This window comes from Phyllostomus hastatus, unplaced genomic scaffold, assembly GCF_019186645.2.
Source record: "Phyllostomus hastatus isolate PE091 unplaced genomic scaffold, TTU_PhHast_1.1 phas_contig_41, whole genome shotgun sequence".
Classification (NCBI taxonomy): Eukaryota; Metazoa; Chordata; class Mammalia; order Chiroptera; family Phyllostomidae; genus Phyllostomus; species Phyllostomus hastatus.
This window is the reverse complement of record NW_025333876.1, coordinates 3,190,725-3,214,780: the sequence shown is the minus strand read 5'-3', so window position 1 is coordinate 3,214,780 and position 24,056 is coordinate 3,190,725. Positions and strand designations below refer to the sequence as shown.

The window sequence follows — 24,056 nt, the reverse complement described above, 5'->3', positions numbered from 1 at the left end:
CCTGGCGGGCGGGGGCTGAATCAGCGCACCGCCCGACCTGGCCGCACAGTCTGCTCCCCGCGCAGGGTCCGCTACTCGTGCGCAGGGCCTCCCGGAGTACCCGGGGCCGCGGAGCCTCGGAGGAGCTGACCCAGGGAACCGTCGCCTTGGTCACTGTGGACGCGGAAGTGCTCTTGCCTTGCTTTGCGGTCAAACGAGGGCTGTAGTCTCCCGGCAGGTGCATCGGGTCGAATTCCACGGAGATTGCTCTCCCATTCTGGCGGACCGCGCCTCTGGGGACACCGGCTGCTCGGGAGGCGTGGCCGAGCGCGGAGCAAACCCGAGGGACCCCAGGTGCAGGAAGACTAACAGTAGGGTGAGTCAAAAACAAAACAAAACAAGTCCCTCTAACGTTGGGAGCTGCTTTCTAAAAGGCCCCCTTCCTGTCGCTGTTAATGAGCAGCCAGAGAACAATAACAAACAACAGTGCAATTTGCTCGTCCCAGGGCAACCTCACTGTTCTGCTTAGGAAATCCCGCTGGCAGCGTACCATATAGGGACAGTAGTGTGATCACTGAGTCACCAAAATGGGTAACAACTTAGTATTTTATGAAGTTGGCTTAAAGGTGGTGTAAGCACTGCAAGTCCTACTCTTTAAATCGAAGTCTGACAGTCAAAGGTTTACTGAGCGCCCTATTCCAGCGCAGATGCTAACTCTCTTTTAAAGTGCTTACTGCTTTCTGTCCCTTGGTTTGCTTGTTTACGCCACAAAATCCCTCTAACTTTCCCGTCACAGAAACTCGAGCCTCCAGAAGAAGAATGCAACTCATTGTTCCTTTTTTCTTTTTTGTGGAACTCAACTACCTACCCAGGCACTATGAAGATTTTCCTTGTGGAACCTGCCATTTGCCTGAGAGCATTTGCCATGACCTTGTCCTCCCCACTGACGACACAGTACGTGTACAGGAGGATATGGGAGGAAACAGGCAACTACAGTATTATGCCTGAGAGCAATATTTCTGAGTGTGAGAAAAACAAAAGCAGCCCGATTTTTGCATTCCAGGAGGTAAGGTATTAAAATACAGAAAACATAATAAAAAGGAAAGCGTAATGGAGTTTTAAATGAAAGAGAACATGACACTCATCATATATTGACCCTTCAAGGGTCACGGTGAAACTCCTAAACCCTAAACCAAAGTGCCTATCTTCAGTTCTCCTCCTTTTTGAAGTCTCCGGACACCTTTCATCTGCCTCTGCCCCTTAAAACCCCACCTTTTCTGGCTCTTCCTCTTTCTCTCAGAAACTTTCAGAGCAGTCTCATCTCCTCTGTGGCTCTCTCCTTCCTCCATCCCCCTCCCACCTGCCCAAAAGGCTGATTGTGGATCAAGGCCAATACCAATGAGTGTTCTGTGGACAGGGCTGGAGCAAAGCATGGTACTTCTGCCTTTCCCTTGTTCTCTTCCTCCCGGCACCCACCCTGTGTCATCACCAAAGAATGTGGGGCCAGCCTTTGTCATGGGGTGGGGGAGGACAGCACTGGCCATTCATCACTTGGCTACATCAGGTCAGCTTTGACTCCTGTGTGTGGGGACATCTGGGGTGGAGAGCAGTCATTTTGCTCTGAGGACACTGAAAATATTTAGGCAGATATTACAAAGTCTTTCCTTCTTCCTCTCCTCCCCCAATTTTTATTAATTTAAACCCAGAGGTCCATCACCATTCTCCTGTCCCCTCAGGCATTTTTTAACCAAGTCCACCAGTGTCCACATGCAAAAGACATAGCATCCAGATTTGGCTCCCCACCCTCAACAATGCCGCAAAAACAAACCACATTTACAAAACTTTAAACTCTTCCTCTTGGGGATATTTTGTGATGGCAAAGGGTGGTGCTGCCTCCCCAGTTAATGGACGAGAAGAGCTTACAGGAATCCATGTCACCTGCCTGCTGGCTCTAAGATTGTCTTCTCAGAGGAAGAGAGTTCAGGTGTGACTGGGAGAGGGGTCTGAGCGCTGGTGGAAATGGTGAAGCCCCCCGGGCAGGGAGGCTCTAGCCCACAGGTGGCAAACACAAGGCCCATGGGCTGAAATCCGGCCTTACATCTTGTTTTATCCAGCCCAGCACCTTGTTTCTACCCGGCAGCAGTGTCGAGCTCCTTGCCCCTAGTCAAGGAGTAGTTACATTTATACAGTCCTAAAATTACATTTGGCCCATTGAAAACAACTGCGAGGCTGATGTGGCCCTTGCTGAAAATGAGTTTGACACCCCTGCTCTAGCCCTTCCTGAGGGGTTCCCCCAGGTGTTAGGCATAGCCTTGCCGGGTGAGGCCTGGCTGTTTGGCACAGCCCTCTCTGTTAACTCATTTTCTCAATTCCATGGGAGAGATTTCCGTGGAACTGATCATTTCTGGGCAATCATGTAGACATCAAGGTTCTAGCCTAGAATGAAGTCATAAAAAGAGAAAGGTCAAGGTCTCACCTCGTGGTGTATCTCCCTTCAAGAATGTTTCCTATGATCTATATGTCATTCCCTGGGAGTCGGAAGGCTCAGTAGGCTCACCACACCCTTGGGAGCAGTGAAGGGAAGGAGAATGAGAGGGCTGGGACTTTGGAAAAGTTGGCTGCCTTTCCCTTGTCAGAGTGAGGGGAGACAGGCCTTGGTCCAGCCCCCTTGGTGGCCTCTGTGACTTGTGCAGGTGATGAGTTGAGTGTTGGCTTCACCTGTGGCCTGACCCAGCTGCTGAAAGCCCCTGCTGCCTGGAGCAATGGTCTCATTTTGCAGATTTTTGCCAGAAATTTTAATTAATTGACTATTGTTTCATTTACTGTGTTTTGCTTGGATTGATATCCAAGAGAACATACTTTCCTAGATCCCTTCCCTTAACATTGGTGCTCTGGAGCCACAGGTGCATCTTCTCAGACTGGGGAACTAGAGACAAGCCCCACCACCACCACCAGCGGGGGCGGGCCTTGGCAGCCTCTTCCCTTTTGCTCCTTAGGAGACAGAGGGACATTTTTGGTTCTCTGAGCTACCACCATCACCTTTAGCACTTCTTGCTAGCCCCTTTTCTGGATACTGTGCCTGTGCAGCTTCTCAGAGAATACTCTCTTCTTTTCAAATCCAAAACACAAATGTCTCTCTTTCCTGAGCTTCTGTCTCAACACCCGGCTCTGCTGGGTGGGTTCTGGCCACTCACTCACTGAAAGAAGTGTAGCAGTGTGTGGCCTGTTCCTGTTTCGGACAGGGTCGGTCCCTGGCTGAATGAATAGATGAATGAATGATTTCTCCAGCTCAAATTTTTCTTGCCAGCCCCCTAAAAGGTCAATTGTGTGTAAAAAGGGTGCATAATATGGTAACGTGTTGATCTTCTTGCTGTTATAGCATATTTCTTTATCATTCCTACATAACAAATACATATACATATACATGTACTAGAATGAAAATATTGTGAATTTCAAGAAATAGCTATAAGAGTAAACTGAGCTCTTTCATTTATATTAAACATTTAAAAATCTGGATGGAAGTCTTATTTTCCACCCATTTAGGGATGAGATCTAATATATAATATATTCTTATAAATATATAATATTCTTATTAATTATATATAATATATAAAATATATTCTTCTTAATAGATATCTTCTTATATATATCTTCTTTACATCTTCTTAATATATAAAATTCTTATATATAATATATATTCTTATAAATAAATATTGATCTAACCTATTTTCCAAATCTTCAACTTTTCTGAGCCCTGTGACAATGAGGTACACCAACACTCTTCCCTGGCAAAGAGATCAATTTCTAAAGGACCCCTTAACAAAATGGGGAGGCTGTGAGAAGGAAACTCTGGGCTAAGGGTAAAGAGGTAGAAAATTCTAGATGTGTTTGTTGACTTTTGCGGAGGAAGGAATTTCTAATCCCCTTTCCACTCCTTCCTTCCCTTGCTAAATGGTTCATTTTGAAATTCAGTTGGTCATTGGGGTCTATCTGGACAACTTTCAAGACAGGGACTTTGCTATTGGAGGGGACAACTTAGGGTTCCCAACAGATCACAAAGTTGTTCTTGCTCAACAATTTTTATATAAACTTTTAATAACTAATACAATCCCTTGCTATCAACAGAAAAGGAATATCTTCCATTTCATTGGGATTAATGCAAACATTCTGGCCTATGAAATTGTGACTGTTTTAAAATTGCCGTTACTTTCCTTACTTTTTCCCTGTCTCAGTACATTGTCATTCTGTCCAGTGTCAGATAGAAAATAGCACTTTTTAAAACTCTGATTTCTCCCATTTACCCTTATATATTATATCATTGTAATTCACCAGGGTTTAAAAGGTACACACACAACTTATGTCTTAACTTTGACTCATGTTTGAAGTATGCTTTGAATTTCTTAAAAAACTGTATTGTAAAACATAAGCTAGAGACAAGGAGTGTTGCCTGTGAAAGACTGGATAGGAATGACAGCAAATAGGAGAAGTTGGGACTCAGGTGGAGGGGGGAAGTGGAAGGGGGAACCCCAAAACAGAATGTCTTTTGACAAGTTGATTAAAAGATAGCTGTTTCATTTATTTATTCAACAGATATTTATCCAATGGCTACTGTATCTGTAGGAGATACAAAGACATGCTCAAGAAGTCTGATCTTATACAAATAAAATGGCTAAAATGAGTGAACACTGATGATGTACTAGGACCTTGTGCCCAAGTACAAGTACATTATATGTACTTTAATTTAACTCTCACAACAGCCTGCAAGATAGGGGCTGTTGTTATCCTCCCTTGTCTGAGGGAGAAGCTCTTATAGAACTAATTTGGTCAGGATCATATGTGTCTGCTAGCTGTGCTAGAAAGTTCTAGAGTCATATTTTTCTTGATTATTCATTCATTCAGTCACTGTTCTAGAAGGCAGCAATACTGTGGTGAGGAAGATAAGGTCCCAGCCCTCCTGAAGCATAGGTTATAGTGGAGGAAGCACGCAATGAGTGGATCGGTTAAAACATCCTGGCCCCGGAGGGGATAGAGCACTGGATGGGGTTAGTGGAATTGCTTTGAATTAGGAGACTGGTCATAGTAGGCCCTCTAAGGAGGTGACATTTGAATTGAGGAAGTGAGCTGTGTGACAGTCAGGGGAGAAAAAAGCAAATGCAAAAGCAAATGCACATGGTGTGTTTGAGGGGCAAGAGGAGGGAGGAAGTGAAGATGAAATCAGAGAAGTCATGGTTTTGGATCACCCATGCCACCCACCGCCACCGCAAGGAATGGGATGTATTCCACTGTGAGGTCAGCCATTAGGGGATTCTGAGGAAAGGAGTAACAGGAACTGAAGTGTGTTTGTAAAGATCGTTAGAATTGCTGTGAAGATCATTCTGACCGGCTGGATTTGAATCATATTCATCTGCCACCAGAGCTCAATCTTAATCATTGTGCCAAGAACTACAGCTGGGGAATGGCAATTGTTGTGTGGGAAGGTCCAGAAGAAAGGGAAGCTACATCTGTTTGGACTTTTCAGGGACATCCAGGTTGGACTGTGCCTGGAACTTAGAGAGTATTTGGGGAGTGAGCAGGGTCAATGCTGGAAAGTGAGGTTGGATCGCTTCTTGGTGGCCTTCTTACCAGACTAAGGAGTGTCAAGGTTCTACAGCAGGCAGTGGAGAGATACTGAAGCTTTTAGGCAGGTGAAAGTCGTGCAGATCGTGTGTCTGTGGTCTTCGAAGTCAGAGGACTGGCCATGCTTACTGAATTGGATAAAGAGATCAGTCAGATGCCAGGGTGGTCCAGGTGAAAATGAATGAGAGTTGTCGGTCCACTGTCGCTCCATGGGACTATAAAGAAGGAAAGGGGCCTGAAAAACATGGGTGACAGAATGCACTGTGTCGGTGGGGCACAAGTGAGGCAAAGGGAAAGGCCAGAGCTAAGATGGCTAAGTTTTAAGCCCTGGCTGGCATAGCTCAGTGGATTGAGCATGGCTGCGAACCAAAGCATCACAGGTTCGATTCCCAGTCAGGGCACATGTCTGAGTTGCAGGCCACGACCCCCAGCAACCGTACATTGATGTTTCCCTCTCTCTCTCTCTTTCTCCCTCCCTTCCCTCTCTAAAAATAAATAAATAAAATCTTTAAAAAAAGATGGCTAAGTTTTCAGGCTGAGTGACGAGAACATTTTCTGGCCACATGGAATTGTTTGAATTGCATGACTGTGTAAAAATGGAAATAGGCTCACTATTTTAAAAAAAACAACATTAATTCAGTATTTGATAATTTTGTGGTTCATCAGTTGTTTAGGGTACTTTCTAAATATTACATGAATAAAACTTTTTTAATGAGCTTAGTAATCCCCATTATAAAAATGGCACATACTCTTTATATAAAATTTGGAAAATACAGGGAAGTGACAAGCAGGAAATGCTTTTAATATTACCCCAATTTTTTCTGTCAAATAACTAGTATAACAGTTGTTACGCTGCCAGTCTGTGTATGTGCATAGCTGGTGAGGTCCTCAGGGGAGCTGAGTTTATCTCATTCCTTAGTTTACCCCACTTTTCCATTTTAGTCAGTGCAAAACTCCTATTTGGGTTTTATCTTAATTTTTAGTAAATAAAGGAGTGTTTCTCCCTAATGTATTTGTGGAAACGTGTGTAAAAAGGACATCGGAGCGCTTCCTAAATAAGGTCTATCAAATGTGACATTTACACGTGATATTCACTCCCCTTCAGAGTAGAGAGAAAGATGTGCCAGGGGAAAGGATGTTGCTCTGGCTGGAGCAGCGATCTGCTCTCTCAGTGCTAACTCTGTACAGGAAAGAGAAGTCAGTGCCTGGCCAGTCCCCAAGGCCTCGAGGTCTGTGGGTCTCCTGTGTGAGACAGACAACCGTTGATACACGTATTTTCACTTTTGCGGATTAATGTGCCCACCATGGAACTTGAATTCTGTGACTGAACATTGATGATGGTATCGCCTTTTGACGTTTGCTTTGTGAACTGGATGAAGGTTTAAGCTGTGTGAACCCACACACCAGATTTCCCATCCCTGACCTCCTATATAGTACACATCGTATACTAGTATAGTGATATATAGTACACATCGCGCTGGCTTTATGTGCATTGTACACACCTCTGTAAACACATGATCTTCTTTTTATTTTTCTGCAGGAAGTTCAGAAAAAAGTGTCTCTTTTTAATCTGCAAATGGACTTAAGTGGATTAATTCCTGGCTTAGTGTCCACGTTCATGCTTCTGTCCCACAGTGACCACCATGGACGAAAGTTTCCTTTGATTTTGACTTCAGCCAGTGCTCTTGCGACCAGCATCTGGCTCTGTTTGCTTTCCTATTTTGCCTTTCCCTTCCAGTTTTTGATTGCATCCACCTTCATTGGGGCCCTTTGCGGCAATTATACCACATTTTGGGGTGCCTGTTTTGCCTACATAGTTGATCGATGTAAAGAAGAGAAACAAAAAACAATTCGAATAGCTATCATTGACTTCCTACTTGGAATTGTTACTGGATTAACAGGATTGTCTTCCGGCTATTTTATTAGAGAATTAGGTTTTGAGTGGTCCTTTTTCATTGTTACTATAGTTCTTACTGTTAACTTGATTTATATTTTATTTTTTCTTGGTGATTCAATGGAAAAGTCTTCATCTCAGATTATTTCCATATCATATTGTGAAAGCTTAAAAAACCTATTTTACCAAACTTACATGCTTTTTAAAAGTGCTTCCGGTGAGCGACGGTGTTTGCTCTGTTTGTTACTTTTCACAATGATCACTTATTTTTTTGTGATAAGTGGCGTTTCCTCCATTTTTATCCTCTATGAATTGGATTCACCACTCTGCTGGAATGAAGTTCTTATAGGTTATGGGTCAGCTTTAGATAGTGTCTCTTTTTTGAGTAGTTTCCTGGGAATATGGTTTTTTTCTTACTGTATGGAAGACATCTACATGGCCCTCATTGGAATTTTAACCACCATGGTGGGAATGGCTATGACTGCTTTTGCCCGAACAACGCTGATGATGTTTTTAGGTGAGTTACACATGTAGCCTTAAAACTAACTGTGTATGAGGTTTATGTAAAATGAATTTAGTCTGTTGGGTGAGAAACTTTAATATAAAATTTTCTGTTTAATGCATTATAATTCAATTAAAGGTAATTTGTTAACAGCTAGTTTGCCAGGAGCTGAGGACCAATTTGCTTTAAAAAATAATTTACATAATAACCACAGTTTTCCAAATTTACATATTCTCAAAAAAAATGTTTTGAGGAACATTCTTCTTGTGAATCAGTTCTTCACTATAGCTTTCACCAAACTGAGTGTTTCTTAAAATGCTGCTAAGGCTACTTCCTGTAAAAAATTTTAAGACAGTCATATAAAGTACATAGTACAAATTCAGAAGAAAAATTCATACTCATTGAATACATTTAAGAAAAACCTTCTTTATGGCAAATTGGTCATTGAAAGGATGCTAACACTAAAAATGCCAAGTCTGAAAAATCAAAAACAAAAAACATACAGAAAAAAACTACACAAGAGTTTACTACAATAATTGGGGAAATAGCCGATCAATTCCAATTGGCACCTCTGAACCTAAAACTTCCATTAGTTCTTGTTCTTAGTACTGGGATTAAGAATGCAAGAGTAAACTAGCCTTAAACTGATCTGTCTTGAGTCTGTCTTAACTCATTAAATAGAATCCTACATTTCATTCAGTTTTTAGATGCCATCACTTAGGATGCCTATAGAAATAAAATATTTAGAGAGAAAGTCTTTGACATTTAAAATTGACTGTTAGTTTTCTGATTTCCAACTGTCTCTCACAGTCAGGCTGCCCTTCCTCTTCACTGTTGTGCCGATCTCTGTTCTGCGGTCCATGATGTCGAAAGTGGTTCGTTCTTCCGAACAAGGTAAGTTTAATTTGCTTAAGGACCATAATGAATCTGCACCCTGTACCACTGAAATCTAGGTATGATCAATGTTTGCTTCTTCAGAGGATCCACAGCATTTTTTCTGCACAGACTCCTTTTGAATTAAGTGGTCAGTTCTGTGTTAGGGAGAGGCTTCTATTCAGACAAGGGAGCCCCTGCCCAGGGCCACATGCTTTAGGCGGCCTGCTCTGGCCAGGCCCTGCCCCAAGAGGAGGGGAGACCTCAAGGCCAGGCAGATATGCCCTCTGGGAGCCCACAGCACCTCTCCCCTTTTAGACTATGCTCTGGGTACCTGGGTCCCCATAATTCCCAGCCAAACAGCTCTGGGATCATGTCCAGTGATGCCTGCATGATCCTCTTCCTTAGATCCTTTCTTCTGAAGGAGGACTATGAGCCCAGTGTGCTCACCTCTAGGCCAAAGGGGTAGCCAAGCAGTGACTTTTTATAGGAAACCTGGCCTAGCCTTGGAATTGCAGAGCAGGGTGTGCACAGCCATGTGTGAAGGGCCCTTTCTGAGCAGGATGGAGCAAGAGGTGGGACACATGGTGGGCTGCAGCCTGCAGCTGGAGATGAAAGGCCAGCACTGTCAGTTTCCTACATGGGATTCTCAAAAGTCTGAGAATTCTAAATTCATGTCTGACCTCCCAAAGCATTACAAAGGTATGTTTCTCAGAGTAAGGAGACAGAACATATCTTAGTTAACAGTTTGTTAGTCAGAATTATAACTTTTAAATACTTGGAATATAACATAGAGGCCTCTAACTGTATTCTTATGCTGGGCCTGATTCAGAGTAAAAGCAGGACCCCACTCAGATGGTTCAATGAAGAGATGTTAATGAAGGACGTTAGAGAGGAGTGTGCAGTGTGGAGGCACCCAGACAGGATGGCCCGAATAGTGAGGGAGCAGAAAAGAAACACCACAACCTTTCTATCTCCTCGTTCATCCCATTGACCAAGTGCAACAGGCCATCAGGCCGCCAAGGAAGGCCAAGTCATGTAACTTGTGGGGTGAGCCTCCCAAGCACAGGGCAGGGCAGGGAGAGAGTACAGTTGAAGGGGGAGGACAGCAAATAATCAGTACAAAAGGAAAATGAAAGTTAAATTTCTAGGAGAACTAGTTACTAGTTAAATATCAGGCATATGGAGTTGTCCTCCTTCCCCTTTGTAACATCTGAGTATTATTGGACTTTGGAGCTTTCCTTTGTTTCACATCTTAGGCTGGTGCAAATGTTCACATTAATTGTTTATGAATAATTCACAGTCATGCTTTTTTATTTACGGCAGTTTAGTCAACACTGGGGAGCACTACGTAATTCTATAAATTCAAAAATATATTTCTTGATTCTTTTCCACTCATAAGATAGAGCCGTATGTTTACACAGCTGTTTACAGATTATGTGATGGTAAGTGGAAAACCACTTAGGAATATAAAAATTTGTATGGTATGTATAGTATGTAAAGTATAGTATGTAAAAATCTACTTGCTTCTTTGAATCATGCAGTGGTATGACACCAAAAGCACAACAATAAAAGAAAAAATAGTTAAATTAGACTTTAATCAAATTAAAAACTTTTGTCTATCATCAAGAAAGTGAAAAGACAACCCATGGAATAGGAGAATGTATTTGCAAATCACATGTTTTGATAAGGAACTTGTATCCAGTATATATAAGAATTCATAAAACTCAACAGCAAAAAGACAATTGAAAAATGGGAAAAGTATTTAAACAGATACTTCTCCAAAGAAGACATACAAATGGCCAAAAAACACATGAAAAAATGCTCAACATCATTAGGCATCAAGAAAATGGAAATCAAAACCACTGGATGGCTAAAATGAAAAGGACAGCATTGCTGAGGATGTGGAGAAATTGGAACCCTCACTCACAGCTGATGGGAGTGTAAAGTGACACAGCCATTTTGCAAGAGTTTGGTAGCTCCTCAGAAAGTTAAATAGTTACCTTATGACTCAGCAGTTCCATTTCTAGGTATGTACCAAGAAAAATGAAAACACATGTCCACACAAAATTGTGTATATAGATGTTCATAGCAGCATTATTTATAACAGCCAAAAAGCAAAACCAATGCAAATGTTTGTGAACTGATGAATGAAGAAACAAAATGTGGTGTGTCTCTGCAATGGAATATTATTTGGCAATAAAAAATAAAGTACTGACACATGCTACAACACAAACCTTGAAGTCATTATGCTAGATGAAAGAAGTTAGTCACAAAAGGCCACATATTATCATATAAATATGATTCCATTTGTATGAATGTTCAAACAAGGCAAATCAATAGAGACTGAAATTAGATTATTGTTTTCCGGGGGCTGGGGACAAAGGGAGTGATGGGTACGGAGTTTCTTTTTGGGGGTGATAAAAATGTCCTAAAATTAGTAGTGGTAGTTGCCTGACTCTGTAAACATACTAAGAGCCACTGAACTGTACAGTTTGAAAGGGTGAATTTTATGGTTTGTGATTTATATTTCATGCTGTTCAGGGAAAAAAGAAAAATCTATCTGTTTGACTTAGAGCTCAAATAGACTTGTCAGGATGTGTAGTTTATTTTTGTTCATATTTTATTTAATTTATTTATAAAGGCTTTTAAAAAGTCATTTCATATTGTTTAATGTAGTGACACTTAAAAATGTTTAATTTACATTTTGGAATTTCCTATTGTGAATTGTGACAACTTTTAGCTTTATCCTATTGTCATTGGAACCACTGTGCATTATTGTAGGCCACTGTGTATAAGGGACTTGAACATCTGCAGATGTGGGTATCTGCAGGGGCCCTGGACCCAGTGGTCTGCAGGCACCGAAGAACAACTACAGTTTTCCACTATAGGGGGAGAGGAGGTCAGTACCCTTAATCCCCACATTGTTCAAGGCCAATGGTATTGTGTTTTCAGCATCTCTCATGTCAAGTCCAAGGATAACTCTTCATCTTGGTTTCTTAACCCATAAAATGGGTAACTGACTTCTCAGGAATTTTGAAGGAATAGGTTTTTTTTTATTTTGTTTTTTTAAGATTTTATTTATTTATTTTTAGAGAGGGAAGGGAGGGAGAGAGAAACATCAATGTGCGGTTGCTGGGGGCCGTGGCCTGCAACCCAGGCATGTGCACTGACTGGGAATCGAACCTGTGACACTTTGGTTTGCAGCCCGTGCTCAATCCACTGAGCTATGCCAGCCAGGGTGAAGGGATAGTTTTCACTCACCAAGCTATGCCTCCATGCTTGTTCTTTTCAAGGAGTAACAGTTGATTCTCATTTGCTGTTGTGTAACTCAGCCTTTTCTTTTTCTCCCCCTATACCCCAACCCCAAATAGGGACCCTGTTTGCAAGTATTGCTTTCTTAGAAACACTTGGCGGAGTCACTGCAGCTTCTACCTTTAATGGAATTTATTCAGCAACTGTTGCGTGGTACTCAGGCTTTACCTTTCTGCTGTCTGCCGGTCTATTACTAATTCCAGTGATCAGTCTATGGTATGTACTGAGTTTTAATCATTTTGTGCAAGGATAGCTGACTTAAATGAATTTCCTAATCTCACCAATAAAACTGCATAGATCTGTTGAAGTGTAGCCTCAGAATATACTTTTCTCAAGAAATTTGGACATGAAGACATCTTTCAATAATTTTGGAGACTTAGGAAAAAAGAGGCAGTGACATGGCTGACGAGAACTAGGAGAAAGAGTGGGTCAGATGGACACTCTGAGAAGTTGCCCCAGTCTCTTCAAATATGAACAATTGATTAGATTAGCATCAAAAGCTCATCTGGTTGGAGCATCACCTGGTACAGCAAATGATTGTGGGTTCAGTGCCCAGTCGGGCTGCATACAGGAGGCAACCAATTAATGTTTCTTCTTTAAGTATATTTTATTGATTATGCTATTACAGTTGTCCCATTTTTTTTCCTACCCTTTACTCTCCTCCTCCCCATACTCTGCCCCCCCCCACCAATTCATGTCCATGGGTCATACATACAAGTTTTCTAGCTTCTCCATTTCCTATACTATTCTTAACCTCCCCCTGACTATTTTGTGCCTACCTATTCTGCTTCTTATTCCCTGTACCTTCCCCCCGCCCAGAGCTCCCCTTTCCCTCCTCATGGATAACCCTCCATGTGATCTCCATTTCTATAATTCTGTTCCTGTTCTAGTTGTTTGCTTAGTTTTTGTTTTTTAGGTTCAGTTGTTGATAATTGTGGGTTAGTTGTCATTTTACTGTTCATAGTTCTTGATCTTCTATTTCATAGATAAGTCTTTTTAACATTTCATATAATAAGGGCTTGGTGGTGGTGAACTCCTTTAACTTGACCTTCTCTGGGAAGCACTTTATCTGCCCTTCCATTCTAAATGAAAGCTTTGCTGGATAGAGCAATCTTGGGTGTAGGTCCTTGCCTTTCATGACTTGGAATACTTCTTTCCAGTCCCTTCTTGCCTATAAGGTTTCTTTTGAGAAATCAGCTGATAGTCTTATGGGAATTCCTTTACAGGTAACTCTCTCCTTTCCTCTTGCTGCTTTTAAGATTCTCTCCTTATCTTTTATCTTGGGTAACTTAATGATGATGTGCCTTGGTGTGTTCCTCTTTGGGTCCAACTTTTTTGGGACTCCCTGAGCTTCCTGAACTTCTTGGAAGCCTATTTCCTTTGCCAGATTGGGGAAATACTCCTTTATTATTTGTTCTAGTAAGTTTTCAATATCTTGCTCTTCCTCTTCTTCTGGCATTCCCATGATCCGATGTTGGAACATTTAAAGTTGTCCCAAAGGCTTCTAAGCTTCTCATTTTTTTGCATTCTTGTTTCTTCATTCTGTTCCAGTTGGATACTTATTGTTTCCTTTTGTTCCAAACTGTTGATCTGAGTCCCAGTTTTCTTCTCTTCACTGTTGGTTCTCTGTATATTTTCCTTTTTTCACCTTGTGTAGCCTTCATTTCTTCCTTCATTTTGCAACTGAGCTCAACCAATTCTGTGAGCATCCTGATTGATTGCCAGTGTTTTGAACTCTGCATCTGATAGGTTGGCTGTCTCCTTGTTCCTTAGCTCTTTTTCTGGAACTTTGATCTCTTCTTTCATTTGGGCCATATTTCTTTGTATCAGCGCACCTGTTATGTGTAATGGGTGGAGCCTTAGGTATTTGCCAGGGCAGAGCAACCCTCATTGCTGCTTTGTGGTGCTGTATGTGGGGGAGGGGTCAGAGAGGGAACAATGTCACTTGCTCTGTTCTCTTCCCACTTTCCGTCACTTCCCTCACTTCCCACGAGTGGTTTGTGCCCTTTAGGTGCTAATTTGCAGGTGGATGGGTTTGTGCTCATTTTAGGATCCCATGAGTCTCTCCAACATACTCCCCTATGAGGCTGAGAGTTTCTTCTGTCTCCATAATGCCCACAGATCTTTTCCTCAAACTGTGCTTTTGAGTCCTTAGTTGCCCTCCCTGGAACCCAGGGTTTTGAGGTCCATGTAGCTCCCCTGCTTTCCCCCAGGCTTGTCTGTGAGCCAATGTGGGACTGCCGGCATGGCCCTCCAGCTGCCTCCTCGCCTCGTCCTCTCTGCCCTGCTGCCCATCTCTGCCCCTCCTACCTCTAGTTGAATGTTTCTTCAATTCCTTGGTTGTTGGACTTCTATGCAAATATTCTTCTGACAGTTCTGGTTGTTCTTTGTTTTTAAATTGGTTGTTTTCCTCTTTTGGTTGTGCGAGGAAGGGAAGCCTTTCTGCCTCTGCCTCCATCTTGGCCCCTCCTCCTCGTGTTTCTCTCTCACATCTTCCTTTCTCTGTCTCTCACTTCCCCACTTCCTCTCTCTCTAAAATCAATAAATATCCTTGGGTGAGGATTTTTAAAAATTAAATAAATAAAATTAGCATCTTAAAATATATATATATCTCCAAACTGTGGTTTCCTAGAGTGTAATATCCTGTGATGGCCAAAAGACTACTATAAGAAGATATACTTTAATATGGATTCTTAGATGAATGAAAAGAGCAAATAGTAGGCAATGACTATTAGGAATTCTCTTTCCAGAGTTGTCTTGTTTAGTGACTCCCTTTTTAATTGTCAATATCCAAATAAATACAAAGTACAAAATGCTTTTGATGAATAGTACATAGAATGAAAAGATAGAGCAGAAGCATAAATGTAAATGTTTATTTCTCCCTTTGCCTTTCAATTAACAAAAAGTGTAAGTTATTAAGTAAGTGGTTGCTGAAGTGCCCAAGCAGTATATTTGACACATTCTTGGGGCCAGCGCCTTGAGCTGAGAGCTCATTCCACTGTCTCCGCTGGCTGTGGCCCATTCCCTATGTGATACCACATCCCTGATGCCTCAGGAGAAGAAGGTGGGCACGGTCTTCAGGCTGCCTTCTCCTCAGCACTGTGGGAGATGGCTGTGGGTCAGAAGGACAGTAGCTACCTGCACAGACTGTAGGCATTCTCCCAGGACTGTGAACTGCTTAGAGCAGGGGTGTCAAATTCACTTTCACCAGGGACCACATCAGCCTCACGGTTGCCTTCAAAGGGCCAAATGTAATTTCAATTCCTTCACAGTTAGGAGTAGTTACATTTACATAGTCCTAAAATTATTTCAGCCCTTTGAAGGCAACCACAAGGCTGCTGTGGCCCCCAGTTAAAATTCGTTTGATGCCCCTGCCTTAGAGGGTCAGCCCATGTTTCATTTATAGTGGGATCTCCATGCATATTATCCCAATTGAGTTCTGATACCTCAGTCTATGTAAGACAGAGTGCAATACTATTTATAGTTCCTCTGTAATTTTTATGAAAACTGATTTTTACTAGCCATCTTCTTTAAAAGAGAATATTCACCTATTGAAGTGGTATGCCTGGCTAGTGGGCACATGATCACACAATCAATCTTGTACACAGCTGGTGATGATGTTATTTGGCACTCTCATTTTCGGAAAGCAGTTCATAAATATGTATGAAAGGCTTTTAAAATGTTCATGGTATTTGATCCAGTGATTCCTTTTAGAATCCTATCCTAAGGAAATGATCAGTAGTAGCAATATTTATATAAAAAGAAGTTTGTTATGGTAAAAGTGTTTTGAATTACAAAAATGTCCAACAATGGTTAAGTAAAATGGTGTGTCCATATCATGAAAAATGACTTTAATAAGAATTGCCTACATGAGGAGTAGAATAATGGATACTTTTAATTTTAGTCTTCAGATACTTAAAAATATTGTTATGAACACATTACTTTAATAACCAGAAAAATTAGTGCTGCTGGATAAAGGGTAGTTATCCATCTAATAATGTTTCTAATATTGTAAATGTCATTGGTCTTCTGAGATCTTTTTAACCCTGAAATGTTCAGTATTTTTAAAATTGAAATTACATGCTATATTAATTACTTTCAGATGGCTTCTTGTCCTAGTTTCCATTATAACTGGTGAGCATGAACTTCAGTCACAGCTTCAGTCATAAATATTCTTTGCGAGCCACACAGTGTAGACAGTGGGCCAAGTGGTTGTTCTATGGATCTGGGAGAAAAAGAACTTGTGCAGTTTCTACATTCTTTCTAGAATGCTATGGTTAATGACCCTGTTGTACTCAAAATAGCAGTATGTTCCTTCTATGAATCATTTTTTATTGTTGTTCAAGTACAGTTTTCTGCCTTACCACCACAGCCCTCCCCACCTTCCTCCCCTGTTTCCACCCCTGCCTTGTTATTGTCCATGTGTCCTTTATACTTGCTCCTGCAAACCCTTCACCCTTTTCCCCTGAAATCCTCTCCCCTCTCCCCTCTGGTCACTGTAGCCTGTTCTAAATCTCAGTTTCTTTTGTTATATTTTGCTTGCTTGATCATTTTGTTGATTAAGTTCCTGTTAAAGGTGAGACCATATGGTATTTGCCCTTCACCACCTGGCTTATTTCACTTAGCATAATGCTGTCCAGTTTCATCCATGGTGTTGCAAAGGATAGGAGCTCCTTCCTTCTTTCTGCTGCATCGAATTCCATTGTGTAAATGTACCATATTTTTTTGATCCATTCATTTACTGATGGGCATCTAGGTTGCTTACAGCACTGGGCTATTGTAAATTGTGCTGTTATGAACATTGGGGTGCATAGGTTCTTTTGGATTGGTGTTTCAGGGTTCCTAGGATATAATCCTAGCAGTGGAATTGCTGGGTCAAAAGGCAGTTCCATTTTTAGTTTTTTTAAGGAAATTCCATAGTGGTTGCAATAGTCTGCAATCCCACCAACAGTGCACTAGGGTTCCCTTTTCTCTGTAACCTCTCCAACACTTGTTGTTTGTTGCTTTGTTTATGATGGTCATTCTCAATGGTGTGAGGTGGTATCTCATTGTGGTTTTAATTTTCATCTCTGTGATAGCTAGTGATACTGAGCATCTTTTCATATGTGTCTGGACCCTCTGTATGTCCTCCTTGGAGAAGTGTCTGCTCAAGTCCTTTGCCCATTTTTTAATTGGGTTGTTTGTCTTAGAATGGAGTCATGTGAGTTCTTTATATATTTTGGAGATTAAACCCTTGTCTGAGGTATTATTGGCAAATATGTTTTCCCATGTGGTTGGTTCTCTTTTCATTTTAATGCTGTTTTCTTTAGCTGGGCAGAAGCATTTTCTTTTATTGAGATCCTATTTGTTTATTCTTTCCTTTATGTCCCTTCCTCTGGGGGACATATCAGTGAAAATGTTGCTGCATGAAATATCTGAGATCTTTCTGCCTATGTTGTTCTCCAGGACATTAATCGTGTCACAACTTATATTTAAATCTTTTATCCACCTTGAATTTATTTTTGTGTGTGGTGCTTGAGTTTCATTTTTTTTTTTTCATGTAGCTGTCCAGCTCTCCCAACACCATTTGTTGAAGAGGCTATTTTTATTCCATTTTATGTTGCTGCCCCCTTTGCCAAATATTAACTGACTGTAGAGACTTGTGTTTATTTCTGGGCTCTTTATTCTGTTCTATTGGTCTATGTGTTTGTTTTTATGCCATTACTAGGCTGTTATGATTACAGTAGCCTTGTACAGTTTGATAACAGATATTCTGATCCCTCCTACTTTGCTCTTCTTTCTCAAAATTTCAGCAGCTATTCAGCTATAAATTTATATCCATAGAAATTTTTTAAGTGTTTGTTCTATATATGTGAAATATGATATTGGTACTTTAATAGGTGTTGGTATTTTAATAGCTATTGCATTGAATCTATAAATTGCTTTGGGTAGTATGGACATTTTGATGATGTTAATTCTTCCAATCCATGAACATGGTATATGTTTCCATTTGTTCATGTCTTCCTTAATTTCTTTCTTCAGTGATGTGTAGTTTTCTGAGTACAGGTCTTTTACCTCCTTGGTTAGGTTTACTCCTAAGTAGTTTATTTTTCTTTTTGCTATATCAAATGGGATTTTTTTATTCTGATTTCTGCTTCTGATGTTTCATTGTTGGTATACAAAAATGCCTTTGATTTCTGAATATTGACTTCGTATCCACTGTTTAACTAAATTCATTTATTAGGTCGAGCAGTTTTTGGGTGGAGTCTATAGGATTTTCTACGTTCACGATCATGTCATCTGCAAACAGTGACAGTTTTGTTTCCTCCTTCCCAGTTTGGATGCCTTTTATTTCCTTTTCTTGTCTAATTGCTGTGGCTAGGACTTCCAATACTATGTTGAATAGAAGTGGTGAAAGTGGACGACCTTGTCCTTTTCCTGATCTTAGTGGGAAAGATTTTAGTTTTCCCCATTGAGTATGATGTTGGCTGTAGGTCTCTCATATATAGCCTTTATTATGTTGAGGGATGCTACCTCTATTCCCACTTTGCTGAGTGTTTTCATTGTGAATGGGTGTTGTACCTTATCAAAGGCTTTTTCTGCATCTATTGATATAATCATGTGATTTTTGTCTTTGCTTTCGTTTATGTGATGTATCACATTTATTGATTTGCAAATATTGTACCATCCTTGTATCCCTGGGATGAATCCCACTTGGTCATGGTGCATAATCTTTTTAATGTATTCCTGGATGTAGTTTGCCAATATTTTGTTGAGGATTTTAGCGTCTATATTCACCAGCAATATTGGCGTGAAGTTTTTTTTCTTTGTTGTGTCTTTATCTGGTTTTGGGATTAGGATGATGCTGGCTTCATAAAAGGAGTTTGGGAGTCTTCCATCTTCTTGAATTTTTTGGAATAGTTTGTGAAGGATAGGAGTTAGCTCTTCCTTAAATGTTTTGTAGAATTCTCCTGTGAAACCCTCTGGTCCAGGGCTTTTGTGTGCTGGGAGTTTTTTGATTACTGCTTCAATTTCATCTGCTGTTATTGGTCTGTTCAGGCTTTCTGCTTCTTCTTCACTGAGTTTTGGAAGATTACATTTTTCTAGAAATGTGCCCATTTCACCTAGGTTTTCAAATTTCTTGACATATAGTTCTTTGTAGTAATTTTCTTACAGTCCTTTGTATTCCTGTGTTATCAGTTGTAATCTCTCTTTCATTTCTGATTGTGTTTATATGGGTGTTCTCTCTCTCTCTACCTCCCTCCCTCTCTCTCTTTGATAAGCCTGTTTAAAGGCTTGTCGATTTTGTTTACCTGCTCAAAGAACCAGGTCCTGGATTTAATGATCCTTAGATTTGTGCTTTTAGTCTCTATGTTGTTTAATTCTGCTCTAATCTTGGTTATTTCCTTCCTTCTACTTGCTCTGGGCTGTCTTTGTTGTTGTTTCTCGAGTTCTTGTAGGCATAGGGTTAGGTTGTTTATTTGAAATGTTTCTATTTTTTTTAGGTAGGTCTGTGTCACTATGAACTTCCCTCTCAGGACTGCTTTTGCTGTGTCCCATAAGTTTTAGGTTGTTGTGAATTCATTTTCATTTGTTTCCAGAAACTTTGTGATTCCTTCCTTGATCTCATTCTTGACCCATTTATTGTTTAATAGCATGCTATTCAATCTCCATGAGTTTGAGTGTTTTTGAGTTTTTTCCTTGAGGTTGGTTTCTAGTTTCAGTCCTTTGTGGTCAGAGAAAATGCTTGATATGATTTCAATTTTCTTGAATTTGTTGAGGCTTGTTTTGTGTCCCATCATGTGGTCTATTTTTGAAACTGTTCCATGTGCATTTGAAAAGAATGTGTATTTTGTTTCTTTGGGATGAAAAGCTGTATATATATCAGTTAAGTTCATTTGATCCTGGACATTGTTCAATGTCACAATATCTTTGTTAATATTCTGTTTGGAAGATCTGTCCATTTTTGACAGTGGGGTAAGAAATCCCCTACTATAATTGTGTTTCTGTCAATATCTTTCTTGAAGTCCTCTAAAATTTTCTTTATGTATTTGGGTGCTCCTATGTTGGGTGCATATACATTTACAATGTTTATGTCTTCTTGATGGATTCTTCCCTTGAGTATTATGAAGTGACCTTCTGGGTCTCTCTTTATGGCCATTTTTTTGGAAGTCTATTTTGTCTGATATGAGTATTGCTACCCCGGCTCTTTTTCCCTTTCCATTTGCTTGGAAAATTTGTTTCCAGGCCTTCACTTTCAGTCTGTATAGGTCTTTTGTACTGAGGTGGGTCTCTTGTAGGCAGCTAGAGACTCTTGTCTCTGGTATGTGTGGGTGATGATTTCATATCCATTCAGCTATTCTATGTCTTTTGATTCAAGCATTTAATCCACTTTTGTTTAAGGTTATTATTGATAGGTATTTATTCATTGCCCTTTTTTCTTACCTGTGTTCCTCTCTGTCTCACTCTTTTCCTTAGCATTCTTAAAGCAGTTCCTTTAGCATCTCTTGCAGAGCTGGTTTTGGGGAGGTGTATTCTTTTAGACTTCTTTTGTCTGGGAAGCTCCTTATTTGGCCTTCCATCTTAATTGAGAGCCTTGCTGGGTAAAGTAGCCTTGGTTGCAGTCCTCTGGTTCTCATTACTTGGAATATTTCTTACCATTTTCTTCTGGCTTGGAGCATTTCCATTGAGAAGTCAACTGCTAGCCTTATCAGGGCTCCCTTGTATGTTACTTCCTGTTTCTCCCTTGCTGCCTTTAAGATTCTCTCTTTGTCTTGGAATTTTGCTATTTTAATTATGGTGTGTCTGGAATTAGGCCTCTTTGGGTTCTTCTTGATTGGTGCTCTCTGTGTTTCCTGGGTTTGTGTGACTTTTTCTCTTATCAAATTAGGGAAGTTTTCCATCATTACTTTTTCAAACAGGTTTTCTATCCCTTGCTATTCTTGTTCTTCTTCTGGTATCCCTATTATGCAGATATTATTATGTTTCATGTTGTCCTGCATTTCCCTTAACCCTTCCTCATTCTTTCTCAGCCTCTTTTTTTTTTCTTTGCTCCTTCTGGGTGTTTTTTTTTCCACCTTGTCCTCCAGCTTATCCTATCCTCTGCTTCATCTAGCCTGCTTTTGTATCCTTCTACTGTGTTCTTCAGTTCAGAAATTGTATTCTTGTCTTCCTCTTGGCCCTTGTTGATAGTTTCTATTTCTTTTTTCATGATGATATAGTTTGCAGTGAGTTCATTGTAGTTTCCCTGTTGTTTTTGGTAATTCTCTGTGAGCTCATTGAGCTTCCTGATAACCATTGCTTTGAACTCAGTATCTGATAGCTGACTTGCCTGTTTCATTTAGCATTCTTTCTGAGGCTTCCTCCTTTACTTTCATTTGGGGTTTGTTTCTTTGTCTTCCCATTGTTTGTGAGACTCTTCTTGTTAGCCTCTGCTTCTTAACTTGATCTGTTCTGCCTCCCTGGGTTTATGGTGTGAACGTCTATGGTAGAAGACCTGTGTGATTCAGTGGTGCAGTCTCCTTGATCTATTGAGCTCCTCGGTCTTGGGCTTTCATTTATGTTGGCTCTCTGTATGTCTTTGGGTTTTGATTGTTGTTGGGTCTTTCTTTGGTGGGTCCTCCCCTCCAGCTGGTTAACTGAGGGTCACTCCATCTGCCACCTCTTGTATTCTATTGTGCAGGTGTGGACAGGTTGTGTTGAAGCTGATTCTTCTGTGTGTATGAGGTTTTGAGGCTTCTCTCTTGCTGTTGTTCAGTTTTTTGTTCTGGGTAATTTCTCCACCATTTAGTTGTATTTCCAGATTGGTCCTGGATTGAGGTTAGTGTGGCTTCTACTCCCTCCCTCACCTTCTTCTGTTGTTATCTGTTGGTGCTTCCTTTGTTGGTGGGTTTCCTCTTCCAGCAGGTGTACTGGTGTTCACTGCTCCCACCTACTCTATAAGCATGGTTTCTGTAGTTCAGCTCTGTCCTATGAATAATCTTCATAATTTATCACAAGCCATATTTACAAAAAGATGGAATACAGACTGCTTATTCTTGTGTTGCCTAGTTACAATTTTAAAATGTCCTATTTGCTCATACAGTGTTGTCAAGTGCAGCAGCTGGGAAAAGAGAAGCAACATACTTCTTATCCAAGAAGAATCCAGTGAAGACACTGCAGAGCCATGATTGTGGTTATAAAACAGTGCATACACCATGCATTCCAACTTCTGAGACATACAGCATAGCTGCACAATCAGTACTTCTGGAACAATTGGTGTTGCCTGTCCTTCTTCCATACTGAATAGTGAGAGAAGGAGCCCAGCCTCAGCTCCTGCAGCACCGTACAGTTCCAGCACTGTGGATACCATGTAATATGTTTCCAATACAGAGAACAAATCTCAAAATGCTTTATCCTTTCAAATTTACAAGAAAACCCCTGAAACTTAATAGTATCAGGAGGTATTAAGACACCTGATACAATGAAATACAGTAAACTCCCCAGCATACCCCAGTCTCTCACATTGAGACCAAGGAAAATGCCTTACCTCAGTTTCTCCTGCAAAGTGGGTTTCTCACCTCCCTCCAGGATTTTGAAGGACAACTATAAAAAATTATGACAAATCATTCACCAATAGAAAATAACAGAAGTTTCAAATATTTATCATTTCACCTCTTAGGTAATGCTTTGTTTTATAGAATTCATCAAGGGGCTATTGACACTGAAAGCTTTTAATAGATGCAAAATCCTTAAAACAGAAGCACATTAAAGAGTACATATTTTCACTTTTCCTGTTTCATCAGTGACCAGCATGTTGATATTTCTACATGTAACAAAGGGATAAATGGGAAAAAATCAGATTATAAATAAAACTGTTTCTAGAGATATGTAAAAACTGAGTAAACAGCCAACTGGGAAGTAAAGTAAGATTACAGCACCAGTATTCATTCTGTATTCTGTCAAAGGGGATCCATTTCTCACTGCCTTACAGCCATCTTGAGATGTACCCTGGTCCCTACAAACACCACATTCTTTCACCTTTTTCATACTATCCATTTGCCCTTCCTCCCTGGCAACACTGAAACTTCTAAGTCTCAACCAAACTATTGCTTCCTCTGTGTAGCATTGACATCTGTCCCTGCTCCTACCCTGCCCCTGCCACTGTCTCTGCAGAGCCCCCGCAGCTCTGTGTCTCCTTCTGTCCGCACATTTTCTGTGGCTATGTAATGTTTGTTTTCCCTACTGGACAAGGGACACCTCAAGGAGAGAGACAGTCTGATTCCTCATTACATCCTCAATAAATGTTTGTTTAGCCAAATAAAAAAGTTTGTTTTTACTTGTAAAAATAATTTAAAGCTATGTATTTAATGCATCAGGAGAGTAACCATTGATGTGCTATATTTGTTAAGCCAGCCTTGCAAATAAATTGAAAAATATGGTATCCCATATGCTTTTTAAATTGGTTGATAGTATTTTCACTGGTCCTTCAAAAGCCGATTAACTTCTTTGCAATCTCTTGAAAGCAGATAGAGTCTTCTATTGGATAGCATGGCTTATGGCTTTTTCCTATAGGGAAATCAATGATTGCTAAACTAGCAAACAGCACTCATTTAAAATTCTAAGAGTTCTTATTTCCGAGACCATTCCTCTTAGGTTTGGAAGCCCATGTGGGAACTGAGTGATATTCAAATTTATCTATTTTTGTTTTCCTTCCTGTGCAACGCTCTTCCCAAACAAAAAGAACAAGTACTTTCCTGTTAATAAAATGCATTCTCTATCAACTGATTTTATCCTCTTAATTACGCTGTAGCACAGAACTGCATTTCCCTCATTTTACAGACAAGTAGGGAAGTCTGAGAGATGTGACTTGACCACTAAGCAGTAGCACTGCACAGGGCTGGACTTGGCCCTGCTGAG

The 24,056-nt window shown here is 40.5% G+C and overlaps 1 protein-coding gene across 2 annotated transcripts; it reads left to right on the top strand.

The window, feature by feature from the left end:
• SLC46A3 (solute carrier family 46 member 3) lies at window positions 1-23,924 on the top strand. Of its 2 annotated transcripts, none has more exons than XM_045844946.1 (6): window positions 1-355; window positions 852-1,045; window positions 7,136-8,006; window positions 8,802-8,885; window positions 12,239-12,395; window positions 22,243-23,924. In XM_045844946.1, the coding sequence occupies exons 2-6, from the start codon at window positions 857-859 to the stop codon at window positions 22,325-22,327; spliced, it is 1,386 nt and encodes a 461-aa protein (XP_045700902.1). In that variant the 5' UTR covers window positions 1-355; window positions 852-856; the 3' UTR covers window positions 22,328-23,924. The 2 variants fall into 2 exon arrangements, with proteins under 2 accessions (XP_045700902.1, XP_045700903.1); XM_045844947.1 differs by having other exon boundaries at window positions 776-1,045.
• Window positions 23,925-24,056: the final 132 nt, after the last annotated feature.